Source organism: Giraffa tippelskirchi, chromosome 11 (assembly GCF_054371585.1).
Source record: "Giraffa tippelskirchi isolate mGirTip1 chromosome 11, T2T-mGirTip1v1.2.pri, whole genome shotgun sequence".
Taxonomy (NCBI): Eukaryota; Metazoa; Chordata; class Mammalia; order Artiodactyla; family Giraffidae; genus Giraffa; species Giraffa tippelskirchi.
Window position 1 is genome coordinate 52,509,228 of NC_137285.1, and position 27,364 is coordinate 52,536,591.

Here is a 27,364-nt window from a genome sequence, read left to right on the forward strand (position 1 = left end):
GAGCTCTAAAAAGTCTCAGATCACCTCACAGGCTCCTGTCAAAACACTGTGCATTTCACTTTCCAAACCCAAGAGATTTTTCTGTTCTATTTCACTGTGCTTTCATTTTTAAAGAAAATAAACAAAACAAATAAAAATGTTCTTTAAAAAAAAGTACCACTTCTGAAACCCTCTTTTCTAGAACTTGATTTAAATGCAATAAACCAGTGCTTTGTAAATGCTGGGACCTTTTTGGAAATCCAGGTTATATGCAAACCCCCACTATATGAAACAATAAAGATCAGCTGTCAAGAGTGAAAATCAGGATGGCCAGGAAATATTTAGAAAGATGTTCAATATAATATATTATTGGGAAAATACTAATTAAGTCAAGATATCATTTTTTACCCATTGGATTGGTAAATTAAAAAAATCAGAAACAAAACAAATATGGGGTTGTGTAAAAAAATGGAAGCATGTGCGCGCCTAATAGAATATAAATTAGTGTAGGGCAATAGGGTAGCATCTAGTAATACTGAAAATATGAATACCACCCATTCCACTTACACGTTTACGTATCCTTATGCTCGTACTCATAATTATACATGTGAATATGTCTCTTGCACTATTGCTTATAGTACCAAAATATCAGAAACAACCTAAAATTCAATAGAGGAATAGATGAATTGTGGTCTATGCACACAAAGGAATACTATACAGCTATGAAAAGGAAAGAGCAAACCTTATATGTGAACACAGATCTCAAAAAACATGATATCAGCTGAGGAGAATGAGTTGCTAAATGTCACACACACCATGAGAACAGTTTTGTAAACAAAAACCTCTAACAAATGTGAGGAATTAATAAATAATACTCTTAGCCTGGACCACTTAGATATTCCTAGTCAAGAACTCTTAACTTTTCTTTGCTACTTACCTAAATTGTACTAATCCTCAAGACACAATACAAATCTACCTTCCTCTGGACCATTCCAACCCACAATGATTCCTTTTCCCCTTTGATCCACTCTAATAATAATATTTTTAAGTACGTGACCTCATCTATCTCATATTCTCATTGTGGTGACTAATAAAGGTCCCTCACAGAAAATGTTTCATGTAATTCTTAGTGTGCAGCAAGAACTCACTGAATCTTAGTTGTTGTTATTATAAGTTTCTGTCTCCCTTTGTTTAGCCCGGTACTCTGCCATAGTACTCAATAAATGTTTACCTTTGGCTGTGACTATGATGGAGACATATTTCTGCTAATGATAATATTTGCCCAGGTCATCTCCTGAGGTGGGGTCCTGGCTCAGTAGTTACTGGATACTCAGTCAAGTCTGTGGGCATTTGGGAGTTGGACGTTCCAAAGTTTCACTGGTGATGCTGAAGCACTGCTGTGTGGGGATCACCAATGAACACTAAACTCCTATGTGCACTCAGATGCTCCTAGATTGTCCTGATGTTATTAGCTGAACTCTGTCAGTCAAAGTCATTGAGGGAGTTTAAGCCTTTTAGAACAAGTATTAATCCTGGGAGTTTTCTTCTAAGATCTTGGACACCTGGGGAATTCCTCAATTTCAGGAACCTCAGAGGAGGCACTTTTAGAGAAATGTGGGACAAGAAAGGTTACTCAGGGTAGCTTAAAAAAATGCGGAGAGCATGAACACTTACTAAGCAGAGCACCTAATATCCGCCAGGCATAGAGAATTCAAATAGTTGATCTCATTTAACACGATGCCTCCAGGAGAGAGAGAGAGAAGTTATCCCTGATTTACAGATAAGGAAACTGAGGCCTGGAGATTAATTAACTTAAAAGCTGCACAGAAAATAATGTCCAGAATAAGGATTTAATCACAGGCCTTCTTGATTTTAAAAATCCATGTTCGTGGTAGAAGTTAAACTTATTTAAATTTCATTTCATTAAATTAAATAAAAAACACATTCCATACACTTCTTTATCTAGGTCCTTAGTTAATAATTTGAGGAACTGCGAGAAATGACTTAATTGGAAAGTTGTGTCTAAAACTGGTAATGGCTCTGAATGTTAAATTCCATACTCACAGAGCCTCAAGTTACTAGTACTTGAAAACAAAATGAAATATCAATACAAAACACATTAGGGAAAAGAAAGAAATCAGAAAATGACTACTTTAAGTAGCAAAGCAACCTGACACATATAAATATACGAAGAAGATAGCCTAAAATTAGCACATACATTTGGTTTAGGAAATTGAAAGTTTTTTGGTAGCTCATTCTTTGATTTCTCCAATAAGAGCAGTTCTTTATTGGTGGGTCATCTGTGGATATCTTATTAAGAGATATTCGCTCCAACATGATTTTTATAGAAGTGTACTCTCTGCAGCATCTTTTACCTTACCAGCAGCAGAAGCAACAACATCCTAAGTGCTGTAAGTTTTCACATTATTATTAGCAAGTCTAAGAAGATGGTGACTTCATCTGAGCTTCTTACTGTTATTTGTCACAGATACAGGCTGAAATAATGCAGCAGACACACCACTGAAACTCTCAAGGGAAGAGATAACTCTTAAGTGATAATAAAGAAACTGTTCCCACTTGTGCTGTTCTACACAAACATGTCCCTTTCCAATAGTCAAGAGATAACCGAAACCTTCAATTACGCATGTCTGCAATGCTTCTTATTCACTTCAGTATCTGAATTAGGGGAGAATATGAAATAATAGAAGCTCTTCTCCAACTAGTACAATCAAACAAAAGCTAAAAAAAAAAAAAAGCCAAAGTGGAAAGAAGACTAAGGAAGGAAGACATGTTTCTATCTAAACACAAATGATCTCCATGACTTGAAAGTGAACCCCACAAGAGAGTAAGTTATGAGAAATAAAACCTGTACTGACATCAGTAGATTGAGGTCATTTGTTTATAAAGCAGAACATTTCATAAGTTACGCTCCCTGACATATAAATTTCGTGTTCAGAATATGACATTCAACAGGATGATAAAACTCAATAGGGCTGATGGGCCTTTTCAGCTCTTTCTCGTGAATTAAATATTTACTAAAATAGAATGATTAAAGCCCTATATCTTAAGAGGGATAAATAGGTTGGATGCTGAAATATACCCTGATTAATCTTACTAAAGGCATCTCAACTATCTTTAGAGTCACTATAGAATGACAGATTGCAGAGTAATACAGCATAAGGAAGATGAAAGTTACAGACTGACAGCTAAACAATACGGTGTCACACTGTTACTCTGCATACACACATAATCCTAGAGTTCCTCTTAAAGGAAAATAACAGAGAACTGGCATTTTAATTTTAATTTACTTTTAAGTGACAATTAAATTTCCCAACACAACTACTTTTGGATAAAATGTGACATTTAATAATCTAGTCAAATTTTGTATTTTTAAATGCAATCCTAACTGTTTTTTAATCAAATATAAGTTTGAAAGTTCCTACTAAAGATGCTTTTTGCAAAAGCACTGGAACAAGGAAGCTCTCAGCACTCAATGGTGACTTCAGCAGGAAACAACTGAATGCAGATATCACATTCATTCTTCCTTTCTATTTAAAAATAAAAATGCTGCTGATTATTTAGCCATCATTTTATAAATTTCTGCTATAGATATCAAGGAAGAATTTGGCAATACACATACACTTCAAAGAAAGGATAGATACACCAGGTTTATAGTCATATCGTAAAGCCATTAAAGTCAGTTACTGAAGGGTAGTTGGTTTACATGAGGCAGACTTTAGTCAAGTAGCTTTCAACCCCAGTTCAATTCCAGATCGTAGTCTGTGGTGGGACTCTGAGAATCTCTGCTTTGGTTTTACCATATAGGCAACTGCTAAGAGTTCTTTACAGAATCATATCTACCCCAACTCCTCATCAGCTTCCTAATAGGAAGAGGATTTTGTGCCACTTCAGTCAAACAGACTGTAAATAGTGGCACATGTTGGAAGCATGAAGCTGTTAAGTAATAAGGTGTATGTGGGAAAAGAGAGAGCCTGAAGTTTTTGAAAACAGAACAAAGGCTACAATGACAAGTTGAAATTATCATGGAGTAATCATGGTACAGGCAAACAAAAACTGAGTCACGTGGCCATTGAGAATCTAGTGTTGGACAAGTCTCTGCACCACTGGGAACATGAACTTTCTTTGAGCTATACCAGACCCAAGAACACCACCAGTCATACTCAGAACAATACCTGCCAGCTGCAAACTTATGGTCTCAGGGTCTCTCCTTGTAACTGTGCAACCATTTGAGACACCAACCAATCCCCTCTTAAGCATCCTTACTCTTGCCACACACAGTAGTGTTCAGTCATGTTCGACTCTTTGCAACCCCATGGACTGTAGCCTGTCTGGCTCCTCTGTCCATGGGAATTTTCAGATAACAAGACTGAAGTGGGTTGCCATTTCCTTCTCCAGGGGATCTTCCTGACACAAACCTCAGTCTCTTTGTCTTGCCAGTTTCAATTATAATTCTTGATAAACAACTCATGGAACTAATTGTAACCTCGTGGGTTTTTGCCTTTAAAAGCCTCCCCTGTTTTGTAGTCTTGTAGGACACAATTCAGGGCTTCCCAGGTGGCTCAGAGGTAAAGAATCAGCCTGCTAATCAGGAGACGCAGGTTCAATTCCTGGGCTGGGAAGATCTCATGGAGAAGGAAACAGCAACCCACTCCAGTATTTTTGCCTGGGAAATCCCATGGACAGAGGAGCCTGGCAGGCTACTGTCCATGGGTTTACAAAAGAGCCAGACTTTATTTATCGATAACACTTCTCTCATCCATAAGTAACTTGAAACTTATAGCAATAAGCACTATAAAAAAGTAAAGTTTAATATAGATAGGGGAAAAAAATAAAATTAGCAAAACAGCAATGGTGTTATAACCCTGGTGAACTTTTAAAAATATCCAGAAATAGCCTGAAAGGTGGTTAGAATAATTCAAGCATAAAATAAACCACAACTGATATTAAATAAAGTAAATAATTTAATACCTTTAAAATATAATCAAACTCCATTAAAATGCTAGTTTTTTTAAAATCCAGGATTGTGTCCTATAATATTTATAAAGTTCTTAAAAATTCTGTCTCTGTCTCAATGATAAACTGTGCACAGTCCAAATATATGTAGTTTTTAAATGCCTCTGAAGCAGTTCCAATGTGCATCTAAAAGTCACCGTCTGAAGGGTAGGACTTCCGTTCAGGCGGCAGAGTGAAGAGCTCTGCAAACCTTCATCCTCCTCCCAAAACTATGATACTGAAAAATATTGTCCAAATCAATCATTTAAGGACCCAAGTCAAGCAATGAGTGGAAAAGAGTTTCTACTTGGAAAATTGCTGACTGGTAGGGAAGAGGAGAGCCAGTCTATGGTCTTCCTATCTGGGGCTGTTCCCACTCCCAGAGTGGGGTCGCCATGGAAACCAACAACTTTGCTGCCCCAAGCTCTGAATGCATTTGAAGAGGAGTGGAAAATCACACACCCCAGCACTGTCAGAAGCATTAGCAACCTTGTGCTTGTGCTAAGGTCGCTTCAGTCATGTCCGACTCTTTGTGACCCTATGTAGCCTGCCAGGCTCCTCTGTCCATGGGATTCTCCGGGCAAGAATACTGGAGTGGGTTGCCATGCAAACAAATGCTTCCAGCCATCCTCACGGCTGGCCTGAGGCTGCACTTCCATTTGGGCCACTCCCCAGAGCAAGCGGACTAGTCATGAACGCGATGGGAAAGGAAAGCCCGGACATCAAGAGAGCCACAGAGGGCTTGGATCAATTTCCACACATCTCGGGTTGACTAGTAGGACCTAAAAGGGCCTGGTGGGAAAAAAAGGTAGGATGGAGACAAAAATTCTTGAACTGGCAGATGTTTCCAAATTAACACACAGATACATCAACAAAGCCTCTAACTGAACAGAACTGTTTGAACACAACTTCTGTCTAATCAATGACTGACACTAAATTACAGAGAGCCAAATGCAACCCCAGGAAATAAGGCTTAGACATAAAAAAACTAAACTACAGTTTCAAAATGTAATTGAAAACATAATCTTAAAAGAGATGGAAAAGTTGCCTACACAGTTCTGAAAAATGGAAGGCAACAGAATGCATTCATATTAATATTTATATTGCTCTTCATTTATTCAGCCACTGTTAATATTTATTTCAATCTGGACCAGACTTCTCAGTTGACACCAGTGGTAAAGAATCCACCTGCCAATACAGGAGACTCAAGAGATGTCAATTCAATTCCTGGGTTGGGAAGATCCCCTGGAGAAGGAAATAGCAACTCACTCCAGTATTCTTGTCTGGAGAATTACATGGACAGTGGAGCCTGGCAGACTACAGTCCATGGGTTGCAAAGTGTCAGACACGACTGAGCACACACACACACACACAGGACCAGACACTGTGCTCAATGCCCAGATATTAATACAATAGTGAACATGATAGATAAGCTTGAAAGCAAAAAGTTTGTATTCTAGAACTAGAGTTTTCTCTTCAAATCTCAGAATTTGGTCAGACTACTCTGGTCTGGTACACAGTGCCAAATTTCTAAAAGCATGTAGTTTTTATGACATATGATTTAAGTAATATTTTGAGTAACACATGTGAAGTAGTCAAATACATAATCAAATAATTTTAAGTGACAGCATTTTGTTTTACTTGGTATAAAGAAAATAACATTAAATATAACTAAGGCAAACAAGGTCTTACTATACAGCACAGGAAAAAAAATACAACTAAGGCATCTGTGTTCTAGTGACAGCTCTAGTACTTTCTGAGTAGTCTTTGCCAAAACACTCTACAGAGTTCTGTTTCTTTATTCTTACGGTGAAGTAGATTTGACTAAATTTCTAAGGTGATGCCTTAATCTCAAATTCTATGATTATTTGTAAGGGCATACAACAATATACATTAACATAAAATATTTATAAGAAACCTACCTAGACTAACTTTAATTAATGCAATCCACTCATAATTAGCTTAGCATTTATAAACACATATACATTTTCAAGGTGGTATTTAAATAGCTTATTTTCTTAAATAGATAAAACATTGCAAGTGAAACCTTATTTACAAGATTTTAATGTTAATATATGGTATTGGAGTCAAACTGTATGTCATAATATATTTACAAAAATATACAAGGCTCGTAATTGCCTAGACTTGATTGTCTCAGGAAGATCAAGACCCTTGATATTTATTTTTCTAACAAATACCATACAGTGATTGTTCTCAAGCATTGTTCTAATCATGTAACACATATCAATTCATTTAATCCTTGAGACCTTCCTGCTGCTGCTGCTAAGTCGCTTTAGTCGTGTCCGACTCTGTGCGACCCCATAGATGGCAGCCCACCAGGCTCCGCCGTCCCTGGGATTCTCCAGGCAAGAACACTGGAGTGGGTTGCCATTTCCTTCTCCAATGCATGAAAGTGAAAAGTGAAAGTGAAGTCGTTCAGTCGTGTCCGACTGTTCGCGACCCCATGGACTGCAGCCTACCAGACTCCTCCGTCCATGGGATTTTCCAGGCAGCAGTACTGGAGTGGGGTGCTACTGCCTCCTCTGGAGACCTTCCTAAGAAGGGCTATTATTATTAGCATATTTGTTTTACATAAGGAGGAGACTGAGGTACCAACTTGCCTCAGGTAGTAAGGCAGGATGAGATTAACTTCCTCTTGGCTGGTAAGTGGAACATGACTTTGGTTCAAACTCAGGACAGCTGGCTCCCAAAGTCCCTTCCTCCCATCTACTCTGCCCTGTGGCCAGAGCTTATAAAGCTATGGGCTTATAAGACGGTAACCAAAGAGGGAAAGTATGGAAGTTATTTAAGACAATAATATATCTTATTTCCCTTAAACACACACACAAACACAGACAAGTCCTCACACTCTCACACAGTACTCACATGTACAAAAAACCAAAGGATAAATTTGTTGGATTGGAAACTTACATATATATATATATCACCAAAGTAGTGGGGATATGGAAGTCATGATGTTCAGTATTTTTGGATTAAATTTCTAGTGCCTTACTTTAGGTCACAATCCAAAACTGAACCCCCATAAATGTTATGTCATTGGCAAACATACTGACATATAATGTTAGTTCCTCCAGCCTTTATGCTTTACCAAAATATTTAGTTTTATATTTCAACATGTATATGACAGATACATCCTTTATTTACCAGTTGGAGAAAATAACTTTCTAATTTAAGGGTCCTCTCTTACCTCTATCTTAAATAAACAAGTAACAAATTCAACTTCCAAATTACTTTATGCTGGTTGACTCATTCCAGTCCTCTGAGGTCTCTGGCCTGGAATAGCATGTGCCCTGCCTTCTACACCTGGCATCTTTGTTCTATCCATAGTGATATTTGTACTTCTTAAATGCACAAAAGATGATTTCATACTCAGATCATGAATCTTCCCTGTGAGTGCTGAGAGATAATTTTTGAAAAAAGTCTTTTCTAACAACCAAACATGTTTGTATGGCTGAGATGCTCATGTCAGGCCTCAAAGACATCCTCATACACTTATCCAAAAATTGTGGTAGAATTCCACTGAACAAAGAAAATGCCCAAAGACATGAAATGGGGTAAAAGAGAGGGCTTCAGAAACCTCTCATTAGCGAGGAAAACATACAGCACAGAAAGAGCACAGGCAAGCATCACCTCACCATGGAAAGACTATAGCAGTTAAAAGAAAAGTGAAGCTAATGACATGCCGGATAAGAAGCAGCCTTTTCAGTGCATCAGATGACATTCCTTTTTGCAATTTGGGAGGCTGCCCCATGTTTCCTGTTGTGCTTTTGAGTCAGTCTTTATAGGAAAGAGATAAGTTCCCTAAAGTTTCTAATTAATGTATGTCCTTGCTGATAGACCCTGGGAAAGAGGCACTTCTTCCTTCCCATTATGGCTTATATTTTAGATTTAATTACTGTAGAAATGAATTAGGAAACATGACTTCAGGCAGAACATTTTAAATGTTGGCAGAATGATCATATTAATTCTCCATTTTAAAGGATCCATTATCCCATCTTTATGATGAGTGATGTGAAAATAATTTTGGGAAAGAGGTTAAAGATGGGAAGACCCTACAAGCCATGGTAGGATGATCCATTTGTTGCCATTTTTTGGATAGTTGGTTTGTTTGGATAAAGACTTAGTTTTATTTTATGTGTACACATAAGGGCTTGTGTACACAAGGAAATTGTGTACAGGAATTGTGTAAAAGAATTGTACTCTTCAAGTGTTATATATGAAAGAACCTGAGTCCTTCAACTTGGGTTTACATGTGTTAATGAAATACATCCTCCATTCACATGATCAAAATCTGGCCACATTTTTTTATTGTCTAAAATGAATAGACAGAATACTTAAAATTATTTTATCTTTCATGTCATGAGCTCGAAGTCAAGGAAATGCAGTGAAGTTACTAAATGTTTGGTCCTCCAGTAAAATATGTATTAGGAAAAAAAAAAACACCTTAAAATAACCATAAAAGAAAAAATAAGGTCTTACTGTACAGCACTGGGAACTATATTCAATATCCTGTGATAAACCATAATGGAAAAGAATATGAAAATGAAAATATATACATATGTATAACTAAATAATTTTGCTCTACAGCAGAAATTAACACAATATTGTAAACCAACTATACTTCAATAAAAATTTTTTAAAAAGAAAGAAGTTGAAAACATGTGGGCTACCTTCTCATACAATCCAGTGCTCGGATAAAGAAGTCCTTGTGTAACTGATGCTCATCTCTCAGGATTGAGCACTGTTCAAGTGTCACAGACATCGACGTCCTGTCTTTGGCACTTTTACAACAGGTGAAACGAATGCCATTTAGTTTGCGACAAATCTGTAACAGACGTAGAAATGGTTTCCTGTTTATTTGTAGATTACTCTCAAGCGTCAGAGTCCTCTAAACACTCCTAGTCTAAACTTACCAAATTTATGCTATTTTATGAACGTCAACTGTTTCAATATGCCCTGTGGAATGGAAAAATAATACCTTTTCATTTCAAAAGCTGATGGAATAGATTTAATTTATTTAGCTCTTTGTACATGAGGTGTGGGGCTGTTGAAGGCATGTGAGACAGTAAATATTCCTCAGAGGCAGCGATGCTCTGAGAGGGTATCTAAGCTGCAGGGGCTAATGATAATAATCACAGCTCAGAAGTAACTTCTTATTAGTGAAGGGGGAAAAAAATCTGTATTTCCTGGATAAGCCACTTGATTTGAATCTTAAAGAGCTAATACCTTCTCACATATGTTTGAAATAACCTTTGCTAATCTCTGTGGGATATTATGAGACTTTAAACATCCACATGGTGCCAAGTGCAGCAGATAAGGAAACCACTCATCAATGCAACTAACAAGAAGTAGGACACCAAAAACGGCCACTGTTAATTGCATGTCTACTGTGCACCTGGTACAATGCTAATAAATTTCACATAGATCTGCTCTTCCAATTTAACTGCGCATGAACCCTGGAGGAAAGCATATTCATCTTATTTTACAGATGAGAAAACTGAACTTTAGATAGGTAAGATGGCTTATGCACAACAGAGCAAAGCCAGGGTGCTAATATAACTCTTTCTAACAAGGACCAAGTCTTTAACTTCTGTCCTATTCTGCTTCTCTCTGTAATTCTTTTTTTTCTTGTTATTCTGATGTAATCCAGGAGAAGAATCTCTGAGTAGCAATAATTTACGGGCTCATTGCCTTCTAGGTAACAGGTGAATCACTCCATTCTTTTTTTTTTTTTTCCCTAGCCCTGGTAATCCTCTGATATGAGACACCAATCATCAACATAGTATCAACAATGTTAATCAACATGCACTTAAGATACATTTAATGTGATGAAATACAGGTCTGCTTTATTATCTGCCATCAAGGAAGCCTTAACATTTGCCTGCTTTGAAGAGAGGGTATATTAACACAGTTCATCAAGGGTTTTTACCATGATTTAAATATGACTCTAATACTTAGCTTAGGATTTACAACTCCTTAATAGACCTTAGGTAAATACTTTCTCACCATCTTTAATGTGACTAGAGAAATGTGAGAGCCTGATTTCAACATATAATCTTTTTTCATCTAGAAAACTCTAATGCTTTTAAATAAACAGTATTTCAAAATTTTTCATATAAAATAACAAAGGCTTTACTAAATTTATAATAACAGTATATAGACCTCAATGGTCACTTATGAGAGATGATCTTTAAAAAGAGTGACTATTCTTTAAAATGTACTGTCACAATTATATGCAGCTGTCCTATTAAGGATATTTCATGTGTCAAATTTAAAACAAAGAGGAAGCTTGGGCAATTCCTTCAGAGCAGACTGGTTGGGTCTTCATTTCTGTATTTCACAACTCTTTAGAGCTAAATGAGCTTAATTTAACATTAGCTTAATTTAGTGTTTGGTATTTTTAAGTTCTCATTTTCATTTTTAAAAATTCATTAAGATAAAATCAAATAGCTTTATATTTTTAATTAGAACGTAAAACAGTAAAAAAAAAAAAGCAGTATTTCATTGCTTTAAAGAAGAAATAGAGACAAAAATTAAAATTTTATGGAAGATGTTGAAGGGAATTTCTATATTTCTTGAAGAGTAATACCAAGGTCTCTGGTTTACAAAGAGGATACTGAAACTCATGTATCACTCTACAGATAAGCTATTAATAGTTAAGCCAATATTCCTACAGAATGTTAAATTTGCACACTGTGAGTGTTGTACATTTATCAAGGCAGGCAAACATCCATTCATTCATTCAGTGGGAAGCTGTGAGTAAGCCATATTTGACTGGTATATACATTTCAAAAACATTTTCAGAAACATGTAGGATTTATGGGAAATTTCTTTATATATTCAAATAAGAAAACTACATGTACTAGAAAAAACATACATTTGTGGTTCTGTGCATCCTTAATTTACCAATTTACATGACTGCACAATTTGTATATAGTGACATGTACGTGTTCCTAAGTTGTCAGATAGCCTTGGGAAATGATCAAACTCCTTTTGTGCTATCATGTCATCAGCAATGTTGCAAAAATAACTTATGACCTGTCTTTGTGGAATTTTTGTGAGAATTAGCAACCATAGCAGTCTTTGAAGATTTAAAGAGCAGACATGGGAGAAAGAACTATTAAAAACAACCTTCATGTAATGCAGGATGATGCTAAATGGGACCAGTGTAAATGAGCTGCTCAAAAGCCATCTTTCATACTGTTACCTTTGATGTTCTTCCCTGGGGCTCCAAAAGGGCATGAAGGGAAACCAAAGCAGCTTTCCGTCTGCCTTGTTCTTGGTAAATTATTTTATATATACTCATGGTAAATTATCCATTCCTTTTTCCCAGAAGAGAGTAAGTAATATTGGACTATAATCGAACCATTTGCAGTAGGGGAAAGCCTTTGTTTTAAATGCTATTGATAGAAAATGAATAGCACACACGAGAAGATCTGTTACACTGAACTCCAAGTTACATAAGCAACCCTGTATGTGCAGTAAGTACAAATACGGCATTCATCAAAAAGATCTCCAAAGCGTGCATTTCCTAATGAAAAGATCTTTTCCTAGTGAAAGGATCTCTGGACCTGAATGTTTAACAAAATTCATACGTTCATGTGAGCTATGCCTGAATGGTTGCCAGATAAGAGCTTAAAAATACAGGCACAATTTTCTGCCTCGATCTTGTAGAAACCTGGGGTGGGAAAGCAAGTATATCTTTTACCTTGGGGGTGCCATTAAATGAGAAAAGACCATACAAAATACAGCTCATTACCCCAAGAGCCATCCATCGGTAATAAATTCTATGCCAATATCTAGATGAACAAGCACATTTACAAGCTCATTAACAAAACACTATGTCCAGGAGCCCTACCGAGGCTGTGAGTCAGAGATCTGATAATCACATTCTGTTGAAACCATACTTCTCTAGGGCATCACTTTAAAACCTTGATTGAGATGGGCAATTGACATTGCAACACACAATATCAGGAAAATCACAGACACTTGATTTTAACCTCAAAGTATCAAACACATTCTGAATTTATAAGAAAAGTCAATGAATAGGATTTTTTCTTGTTGAATGCATCTTCTATCTTGTGTTCTAGTCTATTGATAAACTAGATGCCTAATCTCTTGGATAATGGAGAGTGACATCTGGTAACCCAAAGTACAGAGGTTGGACCCTACAGAGCAGATCCCCAACATGCTTGCTGGTTGATCGTCATGGTGACAAGGAATAATATTTGACAGGACAGTGCCTACCGTTGCAGCCAGCCACATGATTTCTACATTCTTTCTTTTTTTGGCTTGGATATTTTGATGGAGATTTTCTAGTAATCCTTTTAAATCATTTTGTTCTTGAAAATGTGAAATGTCTGAAAAATAAGAAAGGAGGGGGGAAAGGAAATTTGTGTTAGAGTTAAGCTGCCCACAGGGTTTTTCTTAACATATTTGTAAATGCAATTTCCAAAATAACAAATGCCACTTTGGAGCAGAGAGTATTTAAGGATAATCATACTTCCTTACTTACTCATACTTCCAGATTTATTCTTTACTTAGAAATATGCCTCAGTTTCCCTCATTCCCTATTGTGTATAACCGGTCATATAACACACACCAAGAAGGGAAAAGTTTTAATGATGAGGGCTGCCTCACTTCAACATAAGCATATACGATGTGGATGAGATGTGAGACACAACCTTCCATTTCTGGTGACCGAGCAGCTAGTCTGAATCACCCGATTATATCAAACTGAACATCTCAGAGGTGAAATTTGAAGTTCAACCAAAACACATGAAATTAGTTTCTATGTAGCAAGATTCTTCAACCTAGGTGATATTGACATTTTGGACTGGCTAACACATTGTGGAGAGTGGGCCTATAGTTTGTGTTGTGGGATGTTAAACTGCATTCTGACCTCTATCACTTAGAAGTCATTAGTACCCTTGCACAGAGAAGGCAATGGCAACCCACTCCAGTACTCTTGCCTGGAAAATCCCATGGATGGAGGAGCCTAGTGGGCTGCAGTCCATGGGGTCGCTACGAGTCGGGCACGACTGAGTGACTTCACTTTCACTTTTCACTTTCCTGCGTTGGAGAAGGAAATGGCAACCCACTCCAGTGTTCTTGCCTGGAGAATCCCAGGGACAGGGGAGCCTGGTGGGCTGCCATCTATGGGGTCGCACAGAGTCGGACAAGACTGAAGCGACTTAGCAGCAGTAGAAGCAGTGCCCTTGCATTGTGATAATCAAAAATATCTTCAGACATTGCCAGATGTGCCTTCTAGAGTCTATGCTGGTTGAGAACAAACGCTGTTAAGGAGCAGAGGTATGGATGGAAAGAGGAACAACCTAAGAGGCAATAGTTAATTATATGCGATAATTAAGGAAGGGAGCAGGAAGTGACTGATTGCTCAGATCTCTACATACTCATAACTTGAGCATGGGTAACCAATGGCATTCGGTTCATATTTAAACCTAAGGAAATGTACATTAAACCATTAAACCTAAGGAAATGGCACAGTGTCCGTGAGTCTCAGTGAGATGGGATTCAAGTTTAGAATATAGAGAGGGACACTAAGAGAATGGTTGGGTCAGTACGATACTACACTCTGCCATGGAATCCACAAATTGAGGGATGAAGAACTCCTGAGAGCTATAACCAAGGCTAAAAGCAGAAGAAAATACATAAGAACAATATGGACTATACCCAGGCTATCTTGTTATATTGAAGAGATAGATACGTTCCTGAATCTGATCACATTAAAAATGACACAAATAAGCTTTAATTATAATGAAGCTTTGCACTTTCCAAAATTGTACTAGATATTTCCTTTTATTAAAATAATATATCTGCGTAGTTCTTGACTTCAGCTCCAGAGAGTTGAGGAAATATTTCCTAATAAAATGTATTTGCAATTTATATCTACCAAGAGTGGAAGTGGTTGGTGAAATGGAACTAAAGCATTGAAAACAATTATATATCATCTTGAATTTCATGTCCATAAAATAGGAGAAGGTCAGGACAATGCAGATTCATATCCTGTTTTAGGGAGGTGAGATTCAAATTTTTAAATAAATATATGCATGATTCCACTTTATTAGTTCCAAAATGGGAAAACTGTCAAAAGCCAATTTTTTACTGTGTAAGTACAGATGATTCTTTTTTCTTTTCTAATTTTTTTGGCCACAATGTGTATGCGGGATCTTAGTTCCCCAACCAGGGATAGAACCCACACCCCGTGCATGGGAAGCATGGAGTCTTAATCACTGGTTGACCAGGGAAGTCCCAATGATTCTGTTAAGAAAGAGAAACTTTCCCTAAAGACCTCACATTGTTAGGTAGGAGACTCTGATACACACAGACTTGAACAGGACACAGCCTAAGGATAAAGGGGAGGAGGCATCATACAGAAGGCCTTGAAGAGAACTGCTGAGTCAGCTCAGGACTCACTAGCTAGCGGAAGACACTAAGGACAATAATGGTGCCTTCTAATTGATGCTTATGGCGCAGGAGGAGTAAGTCAGGTCTGCCATCATTGCTCTTAATGTTGATAAATGGCAAACAAAATAAAACCCCAATAATCCATGACTTAGAATAATAATCAGCAATTTTAAATGATGAAAAGGGTGTATCATTGACATAGAAAGTGCCCTTGACATTGCTGAAAGGAAAAATTGGTCATATTAATAAATGATTTATATAACACTGTGTATGTGCACGTGAATTTATTCGTGTACCACTGTATGTGCGCACATGCTTGCCTCTCTATGAAACTGCAGGCAGAATAAGACATCGGTTTAGATACCAACAGTGTTCATCTTTGGGTTGTGAGACTTAGGGTGATTTTTCAATTGCCTTTAAAAAAATATATATATATATATATAAATCTAATTGATTAACAATGTGTTAGTTTCAGGTGTAAAGCAAAGTGATACCTATACATGTACCTATTCCTTCTCAAATTCTTTTCCAATTTAGGCTATTACACAATATTGAGCAGAGTTCCCTGTGCTAAACAATAGATTCTTGGGGGTTATCTATTTTAAATATAGCAGTGTGCACATGTCAATACCAAACTCCCAATCTATCCCTCACTCAACTGCTTTTTTATGTCATTTGACACACAATAAATATGCACTGCTTTAACACAGTAGTTATTTTAAGAGCAAGGGAGAACAGAGTACACATGTATAAGAAAAGGAAAAAAAACCCGAATTCTCATAATACAAAAACCTGACCTCTAAGTCTCCAAGGTCAGCAGGGTGGGATAGATTTTTAAGCCATTATTAACTGCAGTCAAGTGTATGCGGTCATGGGCTATGACACAAGATAGTAAAAATAATATTAGAGGTCTAAGAAAAGGAATGGCCAATTCAATGAAGAATAGTTGGATTTGGAAGGGTTTCTAGTGAAGGTAATGCTTTGTGTCTACAGAGAGCATTTTACGCTGAGAGAAAAGTGTCAGCAAAGTACTATGAGGCAGTACTGTGGAAATAGGAAACCTGGGAGTTCACCATGTCCTTGGAGAGCATGATCTCAGAGGCAAGAATTATGAAGAGTTTTGCTACTATTCTGAGATATCTGAGCTTCCTCCTTAAAAAAATGGGAGCACCTGGTGAATTTTAAATATGGACATAACCATATCTGAGAGGTCCCTGAGACACTTTCTGAAATCGCCTGGTATAAATGACTTTCAAACATTTTTGAAAGCAATACAAAAGAACTTTACTTCATATAATTCTCCAGTTAGGCATACGTTTACCCCTTTGTAACAAACATTTTATGAAATCTATTTACCCTTGGGCTTCACTGGTGACTCAGATGGTAAAGAATCTGCCTGCAATGCAGGAGACCCAAGCTTAATCCCTGGGTTGGGAAGATCCCCTGGAGAAGGGAATGGCTACTCACTCCAATATTCTTGCCTGGGAAATCCCTCCAATATTCTTGCCTGGGAAATCCCATGGACAGAGGAGCCTGGCGAGCTACAGTCCATGGGTAGCAAAGAGTCAGACAGGACTGAGCGACTAACACTTTCATATTCACATTCCATGTTGATTTCTTTTGAATGTTGTTCCCAACCCAAAAATTGATTTAACATCTACAGGGTCAACATAAAAAAAAACTTCCAAAGCATGGATTTAAGGCAATCCTACATTCAAGATGTTTAGGTGACTGTTTCATAAGGTTCATAGTCAGAGGAAGAGACAAGTCAAAAACCCAGTGTCCCCATTACTGTGCCAGTAATTTTCCTCCAAACTGTGTTAGTGTCTTCACAGGTAGCTGGTGGTATAAAAAAGCAATTCCAGTATTAACACAATAGACCAGCTTCTTCAAAATTCTGAGAATCCAGAACAAAGCATAGTAACTTTTCAAAATGATTTAGTTTCATAGTTGATGTGAAGATTTTTAAATCAGCCATTTTAAACAGACTCCAAGATTCCTAAAATAAGTCAAACAAATGGCCATCCTTTGCTCATTTCTACCACATAAAGACAGTGCTTTCAGATACATAGAAATGATGTTTCATAGAAATTTTACCCCTTCTCCTTATGGCATGCTTTTTAGATGGAAGACATTTGATGATCTTAACATTTTCAAGCCACTATTTCTATTTCTGTAATGATAAACCTTGCTTTATTCAGAGGACACCCCTATCAGTCCATCACTTTGATTGCTGCCAATTTTTTTTTAACCTGACACAAATCCTGTAGGCCCAGGAATTCCAGTCTGGTTCTAGAAAGAAGCAGAGTTAGTAATGACTTAATAGGTGAGATTTCAAGATATAATGATAGATCCTGAAATAGCAACTGAAAATCCTGCTATACATGGGACGTGGATTGGTTTTGTTACTGAACCAACTGGGGTCTGCTCATCCATTCGTAGGGAAGCTAAGCTACTGACTCTGAGTTGAGGTGAAGGTAAGTGCTGTGTTTACTGTGGGGCACCAAGCAAGGAGTTCTAAATGGCTAGTGCTCAAAAAGCCTGCACTCTCCAACTGACCTCAGCAAAGCATTTTTAAAGGCAAGATGAGGAAGTGGCATCCCAGGGTATGTGATCAGCTTGCGCACAATTCTCTGATTGGTTGATGGTGACATAACAGGGCAGTGTCACAGGGGTTAATATTATACCTTAGGCGCCAATAGGTCTGGGGGTTATATGCTCATGGTAGTCAGAAATTGACTTCTTCCATTTGGTGGGGGTTTTAGTATTTGTAATACAACTCAGAAATGTGCATCAGATACTGTTACCTGGGTACTTCGGAGAGGAACTACAGCAGAGTGTCTAGGGGAGGGGTGTGTCCCAGGAAGGCCTCATATGGAGTATCCTGCTCAGTTAGTTTTAGACTTAGAATGAGTTTCCTCCAATGTAAATAGAGCTGATAAATGTTGCGTTTGATACTCACTCCTGCGTTACTCTAGGACTGAATTTAGACAGAACAACTGAATCTCTATACTTATCTTCATAAGAGTATTCTTTTTTTCAAGCAGGGTTTAAGAAAGGAATCAGAAGGTAAAAGGTACAAGAATTTACATTGTACTATTGCTTATATTAAATAGCAGCAAAAATCTAAATGACGATTAAAGAGAGGTAATCTGTCATATATTTATATATCTATGTGATGACATGGAATCTTATTTCTTGTACCTCAGACGGTAAAGAATCTGTCTGCAGTGCAGGAGACCCGGGTTCAATCCCCAAGTCAGGAAGGTACCCTGGAGGAGGGAATGGCAAACCACTCCAGTATTTTTTTTTTTTTAACTCTAGTGTTCTTGCCTGGAGAATTCCATGGACAGGGGAGCCTGGCAGGCTACAGTCTATGGGATTGCAAAAGTCTAAGTGACTAACACACATACAAAATGAATAAACACACTGTACGTATTAACATGAAGTATACTAAAAACTATATTGAGCAAAAAAAAAAAAGATTCAGACAAGATAAGAGCAATAATATAAAGCCAAATGTGTAGAACTGTACCATATTTTTATGGATACATACCTATAGAGAAAAATCTGAGAATATAAAATACCAAATTCAGGATACCGATTTTCTCAGGGAAGGAAAAGTTAGGGATGCGAACCAAACAGGGCACAAAGGAGCTGTCCAGTCTGTCTAGAAACACATGTTTCCTGCAAAATTTATGAGACTGACTGATGGATTCCAACATGTTTGTATTTCATGATTTGTGCGTTTTTGTTGTTACTTGGAACTTTCATAATTCTTTTCAAAGAAAGCACTGAGCCAAGATTCTAAGAAAATGATTTCTAATGCCAACTCCATCCCTGCTTTGACATGTTGTCACACACAAGTGGTTGAACCCTCTGTCCCTGCTTTCTGAACTGCAGAGTGAGGACAATAACTCCATCAAGCTTCATCAACTTGAGGTGGAAAACTGTGAACACAAGTCTTGGCAGAAGAGGCAACGTTATTAAATTCTGTGTCAACTCTGAAAAACAGAGGAAGATATTTGTAATGCTTAAGAAAGAGCTCATAGCCTCGGATAGAAAGCTACTTTCTTAGGCAAAAGTCAGCACTTATCCAAAGTAAGAAATATGCTCTGACACAGACACAGGTGCACACACGGTCATGATTCCAAACATTTCCCCAAAGCCAGCGACTGTTCTCCCATCACTCCCTGACGGGACAGAGCAGCCAAGTTCAGAGTCACTTTGCCGTAGCTATTTTTGCCTTGTTTTGTCAAATGGGATTTCTTGAGCAACAACAGTTCTGAATATGACATTGACCTGATTCAAAGGCAGGGTGCTGACAAGTGAAAGGAATGAGACCATGAACTCCTAGCTCACTGAACTGTGATGCTAATGAGGCCAAGGCAATAGCTGCGTCATCTCACGGTCAAATGATTTTATGTTGCCAGAGAAGGTTCCAAGATGAAATGGAATTTACAGCTGCCTTTCCATCACCTTCCACCCATTTCTCAGTGGGGAACAGGCACAACATTAACAAGGATCCCTCACACCCCCATTCTGCAGTCAAGTGGTATAATCTCATCCCTGTTGAAATCAGGACTATTTCAGGAATGAGCATCTAAATTTCAGCCAATTGGAACTTGACTTTGACCTTGGAAACTGTTTCAGGGTTATGTAAGTGACCTAAATTGTTCCAGATAAGTGAGAGTCATGCCTCTGTGAAGCAGAAGAGGAGCAAAGCTCTTTTAATCTCTTTACTTTAACATGCAGTTGACATGGGCTTCTCTGGTGGCTCAGGGGTAAAGAATCCATCTGCAATGCAGGAGACCCAGGTTTGATCCCTAGGTCGGGAAGATCCCCTGGAGGAGGGCATGGCAATCCACTCCAGTATTCTTGCCTGGAGAATCCCATGGACAAAGGAGCCTGGCAGGCTATACTACATAGGGTCGCAAAGAGTCAGATATGACTGAAGTGATTGAGCAAGCATGCACAGTTGAGCATGGGGATTAAGAGGAGGATAAAGTCAGCACTAAGAGTGATGAAATAGGGGAGAAAAGTATTTTTTTAGTACTTCTAAGCCACTGAACCAACCCTCTCTTAAAGGGTTGCCTATCTTACCAATGACATTTTCAGTTTTGTTTTGTTTTTTCAGTGATGCCAGGTTGAGTTAGGGTTTCTGTCACTTTCAACCAAAAGCATTCTAAGGTACATATCTGGTTATATAGGGATTTTTAACACTGACCAGCCATATTGCAAATGTGTAATGTCGTGTCAGAGGTGAGGAATTACAAGTAAGTAGGACTACTTATGGAAAGCATCCCATCCATCACTTCTACAGTGATGGTTTTAAAACATGGCCTCACATTCTTTGACACTGCTTCTATTAAGAAGATGGCATCTTTGTACCTTCATCTGGAAGCTGGATGGGCTTGTGACTGTGCTGAAAACAGAGTATGGCAGACGTGATGCTCTGTGATGTTGAGGTCACAAATAACTATGAAGCTGCTGCCTTATTCTCCTGGAACTTTGCTGTCTACATTCTCTCTTTGAGGGTATCGCCTATGGTAACCCCTGGGCTATGCTTGCAGAGGCCCAAGTCACGTGGAGGGTCTTATTTAGGTACTCCAGTCAACAGCTTCAGCTGAGCCCAGCTTTTGAGCCATCCTAGCCCAGGTGTCAGAATGAGTGCAGAAGCCTGTAGAGGACTTCATTTCCAAGTCATTTAAGGGACAGCAGCCATTCTTCTTTCCAAATGACATTCCAGATATCTTGGAGTGAGGACAAACACCCCCACCTGCCCTGTCTGAACACCTAACCTACAGAACATGTGAGCACAAATAAAATGATTCTCATTTTAATCAGTAAACATGGAATGATTTATTACCTAGTAATAAATTATCAAAGCAACTACAGTAAGGAAAAAAAAAATCTTGGAAGGGACTATATTTCTAAGTATGAAAAAAACGAACATATGAAAAACAATGCTTTTGCAGGTCACTCTGGTTAGTACTACATTCTGTAACATTGTATCTTTTCTATAATTGATTCTAAAATAATTACAGTTAGCTGTACTAGCAAGCAAACAAATGCAATTAGTCGAAAGCCAATGAGATGTCTTAAAATTGTTAATTATGTTTTTGGGGGCTATAAAATCCTGAAAATTATGAAGAACAAGCCCTACTGAAACCATCTTTCCTTGAATTGCATTTTCAATTTATAATTTATGAAAAAAGCAATATTAGAAATCAAATATCAAACTCCCAACTTGATCAGAACTGAATAATATCTTGGCCTATATATTTGCATTGTTTCATCTTAAATAAATTTCATGGTTGCATCACCCATAGCAAAGGAAAAGACATACTTCAAAACTAATTGTTAAAATATATTAAAAGTAATGTGTTAACAATTCTTTTAGAATTTCCACACTCACTATTGCACATTGAAGGCCATGGGACTTGGTGTGTAGGGAGAATATTATAACACATTCATATTTTTCTATTTTCTTTTTTCCAAATAAATCGTTCATGATTTAATTTCAGAATCTCTGAGCAATCTAGAGTCATGTTGAAGGCAGGGAGATGGACTGCAGGCAGGTGACACTCAAAAATTTAAGTTCTGCTTTTCTCAAGACACAGAGATATTTTTATTAATGGAAAACAGAAAATGTGAGTATGAAAAGGGTCTTTATGCAAATAAATCTCCAGGTCAGTCTTCCTGAGAAGACTAGTTGCACTGCTGGGATTATTTTTTGCCTGCTTTCAAGCGGCCTGGGTCCTTAGCACGGAGGAGCATTGGATGGTCACCTTTTTCCCTTCCAACTCAATTTCCAAGTTCCCAGCATTTCAGAGCGACAGTAAGAAAGTGCCTGTTGAGAGCACACACTACACACAAAAACCTCAAGACCAAAGCAAGAACAGATCTCTCAAAGCTTAGGACTGAGAGGGAGGCAGCTTTGGGGGCAACTTCAGCACCGCAGCTCTCTGCCCCTGTAAGAGTCAGGCCACCGCGGCTTAAATACACCAAGGTCACATGGGAGCCCAGAGAGGCAGACACATAACATGGCCCTCTCCACAAAGGAAGGGTTCACCTCTGCCACGGCCCTCCTTTTTCTGATAATGAAGAAGGAATTGACTCCAAAACCATCAGAACAGAGGAAAAAGAAAAGAGAAGGTAGTTGAGAAGAATGCGCTTTTCTCCAATGGTCTCTGAATGATCTCTTTAGGTTCCTGGAGGCAAGTAAGAATGAGATCTTGAAACAGACTCACTGACTTAGAGAAACAACATGGTTACCAGAGCAGGAAGAGGGGAGGAGAGGGACAGACTGGGAGTTTGGTATTGACATATCACACTGGTATGTTTAAAATACATAACCAACTGCTGTATAGCACAGGGGACACCGCTCAATATTCTGTAGTAACCTAAATAGGGAAATAATTTGAAAAAGAATAGGTATGGGTATAGGTATAACTGAATCACTTTGCTGACACCTGAAACTAACATAACGTTTCTAATCAACTATGCTTCAATATAAAATAAAAATTAAAAAAAGCATGAATCTTGAATGTTTCATACTATATAGAATAAAATAAAATAAATAACTCCTGAGGTATTTAAAAAGTCATAAATGAGGTAAAACAGAGGAAGAAGATTTTGGAAATGAGGCTGCTTTGCAAGGCTCTAAAATGAAAAGAGGTAATAAGAATATAAGGTCTTCCTTTTTTTTTTCCTTTCATATAACTCCTTTTTGGCTTGAAGTGACCTCTAGCTTGATAATCTGGGATTCTCATGTATTTATAATTTATTGACAGTAACAAAAGGTATTAAGCTATGCACGTTGCCATAGTTCCTTTTCTGATGTGCCTGATAAAGATAATTTTATCTTTGAGTCTTTGATTCGTGACCCCTACCTGACTTCAAAGAAGAGTTATGCTTTATCTGAAGTTGTATTCTGAAAAGCTAGAAGCGTGAAGAAAGAAAGTTAGTGGGAGGTGAACTGGAATGTAACGAAGGCCCCTGCACTTGTGGTTCTTGGAGAGGTGAAATGGTAGATAGAGAGTGAATGTTTGGGAGAGTGATTTCTCAATAGATGAGTGAATTACACATTTGGAAAAACAGCATTTCAAAAGTGAAATAAGTTGCTGTCTCCTCTTTGATGTTTAATTGAAAGTTGGAACTAATTTTTACTTATCTTTATCTGTTGGGCACTTTACAGGATGTGGGCTCCCCTTGTAGCTCAGTTGGTAAAGAATCTGCCTGCAGTGCAGGAGACCCCAGTTCAATTCCTGGGTCAGGAAGATCCCCTGGAGAAGGGATAGGCTACCCACTCCAGAATTCTTAGACTTCTCTGGTGGCTCAAATGGTAAAGAATCCACTTGCAGTGCGGGAGACCTGAGTCAGGAAGATCCCCTGCAGAAGGGATAGGCTACCCACACCAGAATTCTCAGGCTTCCCTGGCGGCTCAGACGGTAAAGAATCTGGCTGCAATGCGGGAGACCCGGGTTCAATCCCTGGGTTGGGACAAATGAATTAACCTAACAGTGGTGATTTCAGGAGCTCATCCTTATGAGGCTGCTCCAAAAATAAAAATGTGCTTTTTTACAAAAGATTACCAGAGAAGCAATGATCCATAGAGATAGCTATATAGATAGATCCATATAGATAGCTGGGCTTCCCTTGTGGTTCAGCTGATAAAGAATTTGCCTGCAATGCAAGAGACCTGGGTTCAATCCCTGGGTTGGGACAAATGAATTAACCTAACAGTGGTGATTTCGGAGCTCATCCTTATGAGGCTGCTCCAAAAATAAAAATGTGCTTTTTTTTACAAAAGATTACCAGAGAAGCAATGATCCATAGAGATAGCTATATAGATAGATCCATATAGATAGCTGGGCTTCCCTTGTGGTTCAGCTGATAAAGAATTTGCCTGCAATGCAAGAGACCTGGGTTCAATCCCTGGGTTGGGAAGATCCCCTGGAAAAGGGAAAGACTACCAACTCCAGTATTCTGGCCTGGAGAATTCCATGGAATGTATAGTCCATGGGGTCACAAAGAGTCGGACATGACAGAGCGACTTTCACTTTCATATAGATAGCTACAGAAAGAGCTTTAAAGTCAAATTTAACTGGATCAATGTGTGTAGGCAGGAAAAACAAAATTCTCTTGAGAAGCTCAAAACATATACAACCATTATCTTATCTGTCTTGCTAATGTTCATAAGTGCAGTGTGACAACTTCTCATCCTGGAAACTGATACTGAAAATATTAACTTCCTTTCTCCAGTGAGATAATGGTAGATGATGAACAGGTACATAAGGATTAATTATTCTCATTTAGCTCATATGAAATGGAGACACTCAAAGCATCAAGTGATTCACCTAAATGAACTTTTAATTGAATTCATATCTTTGGATTTCATGCCATTTGGTGCATACTAAATAGACAGGTTTACTGGGAGTCCAGCCAATCTTCAGTGAGTGGTGAAGTCTAAAGAAAGAAGACCTCACTGAGAAGAAAGGAATGTAGAAAAATCGAAGGATGACTAAAAGGCTAGAAATCTGAGTCTTCATCCACACAAATTGGAGAACAAGGTTGATGCATCTGATTTGTGAGGAGCATGAAGTGACAAAGAAGATGCAGAGATCAGCGGTGACTTGAATAGGGAGGTGGCCATCTGCATGTGTGTATGCGAGGATGTGTGTCTATCTTTGCTACTTATAGTGTTGTTTGTATTTATTGCTGTGATTCACCCTATAAGTTAAGAGACACTAGAAGTCTATGTCTAGTTTTACATGATGTAGAAAATTAAAATTGAATATTGTTTTGTATCACTTTTCCAAAAGATACAGGACTGCTTTAACGACATATCAAATTAAAAAATTACCTTAATCTATATCAATATTAAAAATTTTAACAGGTCAGTACATCAGAGTCTCTTCTGCAATGAGCTGAAAATAAATTTTAAATTCAGAAGATCAGGATCCTTCAACAGCAACAGAATAGTAGCAGCATAAGAAGTGAGAAGAGCATTTAACTTGGAGTTAGAAAATAAAGAATTTAACCCTGGGTGTGTGCATTTAACAAAATCTATCCAGGATACCGAACTCTTCATAACAAATTATAGGGTTAAACTACATTAGTGTTAATCTTTAACTATGTCCTGAGGAACACGTATTTAAGATGATGATGAATACTCTATGGGTTTTTTGGTAGTTCTACAATGCAATAAAAATGCTATTTTAAACAAAATTAAATAAGTTTAGGTACTGTAGATTATGGCGTAGTGGTAAAGAATCCACCTGCCAATGCAAGAGATGCAGGAGACTCGGGTTGATCCCTGGGTCAGGAAGATCCCCTGGAGTAGGAAATGGCAACCGACTCCAGTATTCTTGCCTGGAGAATCCCATGGACAGAGGAGCCTGGTGGACTACAGTCCATGGGGTCGCAGAGTTGGACACGACTGACCACACATGCGTGCATGCACACACTTAGATTAGGGTTGGCAAACTATGGCTTGCAGGCTAAACCCAACCAATTCTGTGTTTTTATAAATACAGTTTCATTAGAATTCAGCCAAGTTCATTAATTTACATATTGTTAATGGCTTATTTTGCACTTCAATGGCAGAGTCCAGGAGTTGTGACAGATCACATGGCTTGAAAAATCTGAATTATTTATCTCCTGATCCTTTACATAAAATGAGTACTTGCTGTGCTACAGATCTTAAAATCTTCAGTGTGATCAAGTGAAGTCCCAAATCATTTGACTATACAATTCTTTCATTGCCCTACAATTACTAGTAGAAAGAGTATTCTTTGGAATACTTTAGATTATTTCTGAGATCCAATTGTTACCTGATTCTTCAAAACATTTGTTGTTGCTCACTTGCCAAATTGTGTCTGACTCTTTGCGACCCCATGGACTGCAGCACACCAGGCCTTCTTGTCCCTTACCATCTTCAAAACATCCAGCTAAACAAATGACCCAACCTATCCCGCTCACTCATTCATTATTCAACAAATATTTATAGAGTATAAGCTATGTGCCAGACAATATTTTCGGTTATTGGGAAATAAAGTCAACAAACAGACAAGGAGCCTTTTCCTCATGAAGCTTATGTTCTAATGAGAAGTTATAGTCAAGCAAGGTACTTGACATATTGTGTACTAGATAGTGATAGATGTTAGAACATAGATAGAAAAATAAAGCAAGAAGGGGACCAGGGCATTAGAGATCGCAATTGTCAAGAGGGTGGTCAAGGCAGGCCTTACTGAGAAAGTGACATTTGGAGAAAGACTTAGAGGAGGTAAGTGTTTAATATGGTGGGAAACATATAAGGCAGAGGAAACAGCCAAGGGAAAAATTCCTAAGAAACAGTTTAGGTCTGTGTGTGGCAGAGTGAAGCAAGTGATGGAAGGAGGGAAAGACAAAGAGAGGGAAGGAAAGAGAGAAAGAGATAGGAGAGAGAAATCATAAGATCAGAGGTTTTACCAGATTATGGGGAGCTTTGCAAGAATTTAGAGACATTGTAAGAATTTAGGGACATTGTAAGAATTTAGATTGTTACTTTGCAATAAAAAACAAGGGGCTATTAGATGGCTTTAAAGAAAGACATGATCAGATTTTCACCTTTAAAAGGTCACTGTGGCTGCTGTGATCAAAAAGACTATTGAATGAAGTGGAGAGAGGAAACAAAGGGACTCGGAGAAGGTTTTTTGCCATCATCTGGAAGCAAGAAGAACAAGGATTTGTGCACAGTCATAGCAAAACAGGTGGAGAGAGCTGGTCATACATTTTGAAAAGAGAGCCGATGACATTTTCTGATGGACTGAAAATGGGGTGTGAAAAAAAGAGGAATCAGGGTGACTCTCATTATTTTCCAAAACAACAAAAAGTTAGAAATGATAAAAACTGAAATGGGGAAGACAGTGGGAGGAAT

The 27,364-nt window shown here is 38.0% G+C and overlaps 1 protein-coding gene across 48 annotated transcripts in view; it reads right to left on the bottom strand.

Moving 5' to 3' along the window:
• Positions 1-27,364, bottom strand: part of INPP4B (inositol polyphosphate-4-phosphatase type II B) — an 802,877-nt gene that overhangs the window by 35,018 nt on the left and 740,495 nt on the right. For all 48 annotated transcript variants that reach the window (XM_081543596.1, XM_081543565.1, XM_081543580.1 and 45 more), the window contains 2 exons: positions 13,261-13,373; positions 9,684-9,838 (listed from right to left, as the gene is read on the bottom strand). In XM_081543596.1, the coding sequence (XP_081399722.1) occupies positions 9,684-9,838; positions 13,261-13,373 (268 nt within the window). The remainder of the gene's footprint in view (positions 1-9,683; positions 9,839-13,260; positions 13,374-27,364) is intronic.